Source organism: Capricornis sumatraensis, chromosome 8 (assembly GCF_032405125.1).
Source record: "Capricornis sumatraensis isolate serow.1 chromosome 8, serow.2, whole genome shotgun sequence".
Lineage (NCBI taxonomy): Eukaryota > Metazoa > Chordata > Mammalia > Artiodactyla > Bovidae > Capricornis > Capricornis sumatraensis.
This window is the reverse complement of record NC_091076.1, coordinates 70,493,422-70,499,511: the sequence shown is the minus strand read 5'-3', so window position 1 is coordinate 70,499,511 and position 6,090 is coordinate 70,493,422. Positions and strand designations below refer to the sequence as shown.

The 6,090-nt window shown below is 45.6% G+C and overlaps 1 protein-coding gene across 1 annotated transcript; it reads left to right on the top strand.

Moving 5' to 3' along the window:
* Positions 1-491: 491 nt before the first annotated feature.
* On the top strand, positions 492-5,711 carry RSKR (ribosomal protein S6 kinase related). The gene is made up of 12 exons (XM_068977865.1): positions 492-548; positions 929-1,177; positions 1,269-1,352; positions 1,477-1,545; positions 1,888-1,957; positions 2,191-2,295; positions 2,458-2,498; positions 2,750-2,777; positions 2,887-2,976; positions 3,064-3,152; positions 3,276-3,386; positions 3,822-5,711. The coding sequence occupies exons 1-12, from the start codon at positions 492-494 to the stop codon at positions 4,044-4,046; spliced, it is 1,218 nt and encodes a 405-aa protein (XP_068833966.1). The 3' UTR covers positions 4,047-5,711.
* The last annotated feature ends 379 nt before the right edge of the window (positions 5,712-6,090 follow it).

Genomic DNA, 6,090 nt, shown 5'->3' with positions numbered 1-6,090 from the left:
CTGGCCATGGATCTCTCTCCCTGGGGTATCCCCTGAAGAATGGTAAAAAAAAAAAAAAAAAGTGATTTAAAGAGAAAAAATATATTTTAAATTTGATGCTGTTTTTTTTTTTTTTTTCCTAATTGTATTGAGTGTATGGTTTCAGCCTGTATCCTTTTCTCTCCATCAATCCAAGAAACCACCAATCCTAGCTGCCACTCTGAGGGTGATTTCTTCCCTCCTGCCTGAAGCTGTATCGCAGATATTTCCCAGCTCTTAGTAACATGGGTCCCATGCTGACAGATCTCTTCATATTTTAGTCCTGGCTCTAAGCTGCTCTTCACCAGGGCGATAGGATTTGGGGATAAGGGTGAGGTTTGACTGCATCATTTGCATCTCTAGTCTTGAACAGCAAGGAAAAGAGGCGGGGCTTGTGTGTAACAGCACGGGGAGGAATTGCTTATGTAACTGGGGCAGCAGATTTAGCAGGAGAGAGGAGGCAGAAGCTGGGGATGGGAGCAGTGAGCTGCCGGCAGGGGCACCACGCCCAGATGGCTGCTTCTCATAAGGTAGGGTGTGGGGCCTCTGGCAGCTTCTTTAGGGGAGGTGAAAGAGGCATGGGCTTGAGGCCTGGCAATTGATTGGTGTTGTCGACTGTGGGGGTAGGGCAGGGAGGCTTTAGTATCAAAGTAGCTATCCCAGTCCCATACTGAGAGGTGCAGGCTGAATTTCTAATGCCATATGGGGGAAATGTCCAAATATTGCTTTCCTAGAGGATTTTCATTGTGTCCAGGAAATCCAGACCTTGGCTTGATGCAAGGGCAGTGGCCGTCTTGCCTGGGCCAAATCTATGTCTTTAGGGTTGAGATTTGAGGGAGTGCCTGCTAAAGATGGGCAGAACCTGTAATGCCTCAGGGGCAGAAGGTTTAGTGGCTCCTTTGGTTCTCAGCAGGGTGGCAACATCCGGGGCCCCTGGGTCCAAGGCTGGAAGAGCCTCTGGTCAGGTGTGGGGACCACAAGGTCAGGTGTGAAAGAACTGTGGGGACTACGGGGGCATCAGTTCCTGCACCGGGAGCCCCTGGAGCCAGCCCCACTGCTAGTAGAGAAGCCGCTGCCTGAATGGCCAGTGCCTCAGTTCATCAACCTCTTTCTGCCGGAATTTCCTATTAGGCCCCTTAGCAGGCATCAGCAGCTAAAGGTAGGTCAGTGGAATCCCTGGAAAGGGTCTCAGTCTTGGGGAGAAATCAAGAAACAGTCTCAACTGCCCTGTTCTCCACTTCTCTGTACAGATTTTAGGCCTTGTGGCTAAAGGCTCCTTTGGAACAGTCCTCAAGGTGTTAGACTGTGGCCAGAAAGCAGTATTTGCAGTGAAGGTAGGGACCAAGATACTCCCACATTCTCTAGTCCCTGTCTCCAGCCTTGATTCCAGAGAGGTTGGGAGGAATAAACAATATAATAACACTGTTCCCCTCTAGCATCACTCCTCTCCTTTTATAGGTGGTACCCAAGGCAAAGGTCCTACAGAGGGACACCCTGAGGCAGTGCAAAGAGGAGGTCAGCATCCAGGTATGCAGTATGCACACAGCTCTGGAAAGGATCTTTGGAAGAACCAAACTACAGGTGGAGAAAGCACCATTTTTGTCCAACTAGCCTGCTTTTCCTGACTCTGACCCCTCCTTCTGCTGTAACCAGAAGACCTCAGGAAATGCAGCTATCAGTAGAGTGATTCTAGGTCCTGAGGGAAAACTCTCCAGCACATCCAGTGTGTTCCTTAGTAGTGGGTTACCAGGCAGGCAGCCTGAACTGAGAGGTGGGGCAGCAGCTTCCTTTCTGCACAACTAGGTAAAGCCTGACTTCTGGCTGCCTTGATCCTCAATGTTCCTCACTTCCTGTCTCCTTTGTCCATAGCGACAGATCAACCATCCTTTTGTACACAGTATGGGGGACAGCTGGCAGGGGAAGCGACACCTCTTCATTAGTGAGTAACTGGCTTCTCTCCTCATTCCCAAGGGCACTTCTGCTCTACTTCCCACCTGAGATTACCCATCCCTTTGGCTTGTTCTGCCTGTGCTCTGTTCCCCTTTTTGTAGTACTGCTCTCTCCCAAAGGGAGAGGGGACAGCAGGTGGCATCGGTTTGGGCAGGAGGCATAGTGCCTTGCGCCCAGGCATAGTAGGCCCCAAATATTGCCCAGACTTCTGCTGCTTTGCAGTGTGCAGCTACTGCAGCACAGATCTGTACTCCCTGTGGTCTGCTGTTGGCCGCTTGACTGAGGCTTCCATCCGCCTCTTCGCTGCTGAGCTGATCCTGGTGCTGTGTAAGTGAAACAGGAGTGGTAATGGAAATGAGGAAGGAATTGAGGGAGGGAGGAGGCAGGAGAAAATTGAAGTCAACAGGGATAGAAATGGGGTGGGAGCTATCAGGGAAATTGGAAAGGACAAAGAGCTTCAGTAACCCTCATGCTTGCTGTCATCCACAGGCTATCTCCATGACTTGGGCATCATCCATCGAGATGTGAAGGTAACTAAATGTTTTGTTTTTGTCTGAGGAGGGACTTCAGTAAGACGTTCCAATAGGTCCAAGAAGGTGGGAGGAGCTGCTGAGAACAGTTGACCTTGGGACCCTCGTGGGTGTTAAGGATTTGGGCAAGGGCCCTCCAAGTATAGACTTAGCTGCTGAGCAAGGGCGTCTTCTTCAGCTGAGGATACACATGATGAAAAAGGGGTGAAAGGAAGAGAATGAATAATAACTTCTCACCTGTGGTTTTTCAGATGGAGAATATCCTTCTGGATGAACGAGGTAAGTCATATCTTTTTCTAGTCCCAGAATAAGAGGCACCGCAGTTTGGAAATAAGTCATGACTGATGAGGGTTGGAACAGAGTGGTGCTGATGCCTTGTTTTTCACAGGCCATCTGAAACTGACAGACTTTGGTTTGTCCCGTCACCTGCCCCAAGGAGCCCGAGCCTATACTATCTGTGGCACTCTTCAGTACATGGGTGAGGGAGAAGCTAAAGCTGATGGGTAAGCAGTAGGCAGGAGGAATGCCAACAGATGTCAGTGACAAGTATCTTTCAAATCTATAGCGCCCGAGGTCCTGAGTGGAGGGCCTTACAACCATGCTGCTGACTGGTGGTCCCTGGGTGTCTTGCTTTTCTCTCTGTCAACTGGAAAGGTGAGAGAATGGTAGTGACTTTGGGCAAAGAAGAGAGGAGTTGCTTTCTGGTGGGAAGAAAGATGTTAAGAAATCTTCCCTTATTCTTACTAAGCAATGACATCTTCCCACCCCTCAACTCAGTTCCCAGTGCCAGCTGAGAGAGATCATGTGGCCATGTTGGCAAGTGTGACCCACTATGACTCTGAGATCCCATCTTCTCTTAACCAGGGGCTCTCACTTCTGCTCCACGAGGTAAGGGCAAGCACTTCACTACAAAAACCTTTCACTTCTTTCCCTATCACTGAAGTAATATGTCCCCATTCCTCTGATTAGTTATTGGTGGTGGGCAGGTATCGGGGTTGTTCCTACTTGATCAAGTACTACCTCATTACTTGCCTTCTAACTAGCACTTCAGACTTTATACCTGAGTTCCTGATCCTCCAAAGCTCGTCCCCATCCATAGCAGGTCACTTCTGAGAGAGTGGTGCTCTTTTATCAATACAGCTCCTTTATTCCTACTGCTGCCCCCAAGTTAGCCTATTTCTCCCACTTTTACATATCTCTGTTCTTTTGGGTTCTTCTCCCTGCCCTCCACAGATCCATGAACTTCTTTCTCCTTTTCCAGCTTCTCTGTTCTGTCCCTTTCATATCCCAGTTTCTCATCCTTCATGCTTTGTTTTCCTTCAGCTCTTACACCAGAATCCCCTTCACCGTCTACGTTATTTGCATCACTTCCAGGTCCACCCTTTCTTTCGGGGTGTGGCCTTTGACCCAGAGCTCCTACAGAAGCATCCAGTGAACTTTGTCTTGGAGACACAAGCTGCCCAGTCTAGTCCATCATCGGAGTCCATGTTCTTCAAGGACTTTGACTGTAATCTGGAGTCCTTCCTGGTCCACCCGAGGCTGGCTTGAGCTCCTCTACTGGAGTTGGGGCCCATCCGGGAACCTGAGGACTTCCTCCACTGCCAGCTCACTGTGACCACCTGATGATCAGTTTGTTTTCACTTTGCAGCTTCTTATCATTCTGTTCCTCTAGGTGTTGAACCAGAGTTCAGACTGGGTGTTCTGCTGTTGGCAGCCACAATGCCCTAGTTCTTACCTCATCATACAAACTCTCTCTCAATCTCAGATCAGAGTGTGGATCTTTACCTTTATGTCAATTCTCCAGTGCTTACACCCTGCAGTTTTTAGCCAGAAGTTTATTCCACTTTTCCTTCTTGTTTCTGTGCCATGTTTCCTTTCATGAGCAGTAACATTTCATGGGTTCCCAAGGTGCTATTTATGTGTTTAATAGGCTTGTCAGAAGCAGTATGAATGTTTTTCAGAGGTCTCAAAAGCTAGCATTTATTTCAACTCCTAAATATACAGGTAAAACATATGATTTAGGGCCCAAAGTCAGTCTAATTTTTTAAAATTTAAAAAGTTAATCTAATAGCATACTGTGAGGAAGAGAATAAGAAATGAAACATGGTTAGGTTACATGTCTTCTTTAGGGGTAACTGGAATAACTATCCACATTTTTTCCAAAACAAAACCTCTTTGAAAGACATAAGCATTCTTAAACTGATCTCTTCCCTAGATGGCCAAGGGTTTAGTTTGTGATGGGCAAACCAATGGATTAAGAGGCATGACATCAACCTTGAGATTTAAGATAAGAGATGTAACTCAAGAACCTTTTCCTTTAGGAAAATCACCTGAACCTTAAATTTGTATATATTTCTTGCCTTCATGACTTCTTTTCATTTTTCTTTAACTTCCTAAAAGCTTCACTTTCATTATTCTTCAGTCATATCTGAAGAGAGTCTGGGAAGTACTCTGAGTACTGTTTATTAATTTTGTCCCTGGTTTAAGCCAGATTTTCCCTGTACATAGCTGGCATTTTATTGACCTCTGCAGAACTGCTTTTTCTGAATTGTACTTTGACAATCCAGATGAAAATCCCTATGAAATTTAATTGCTGTGGATACTGTAAAGGGTGTTTATAGATCATAATGTTCTATATAAGGATGTATGTGAGAAAATTTTCTCTGAACCCAATTGTGCTTTTCCTCAATTGCTGGTTGGTTTTCACCTTAAAGACAATTTATATTCAACTGAGTCTATTTTTCTTTTCATATGATGCTAGACCACTGAGAGCCCAGTTTGTGGTCCACTTCCAGCAAGTATTTAGGACCTCATGTTATGTTATGTATGCTAGCCATGTTCTTAGTTCCATCCTCCTTTTCTGCCTTTACTTTTTCTTATTTTCATTTTTCTGTTTTAATCCTTTTTTAAAAATCTTAGTAGATTATCTCCATCTTTGTAAGCCTTTTAGAATTAGGTTGAGATATAAATAATGTATCCTTAAGCCTTTTGACTATCTCGTTTGTTTCTCTTTAGAGACTTTTTAAGGTTTATGACATATTTCTAAAGTTGTCATGACCAGAACTTCACATTGGATAAAAAACAATACTAGAAATAGAAACCAGTGGCTTCTACAATAGTAAAGAGTATTAGACTGGAATTTAGGAGACCTGGTGACTTGATCCACCAACAAATATCTCAGTGTAAGAGGCCTCAGAAGAAGCCAACCCTGCTGACACCTTGATCCGACTTCTAGGCTCCAGTATTGTGAAAAAATAAATTTCTGTTGTTTAAGCCATCCAGTCTGTGGTACTGCATTTTATTTAACCCAATATATCTAAAAATATCTCAACATAGCTCAGTTGGTAAAGAATCTGCCTGCAGTCCTCCCGGTTCAATTCCTGGGTTGGGAAGATCCACTGGAGAAGGGATAGGCTACCCACTCCAGCATTCTTGAGTTTCCCTTGTGGCTCAGCTGGTAAAGAATCCACCTGCAATGCAGAAGACCTGAGTTCAATCCCTGGGTTGGGAAGATCCCCTGGAGAAGGGAAAGGCTACCCACTCCAGTGTTCTGGCCTGGAGAATTCCATGGACTGTATAGTCCGTGAGGGTC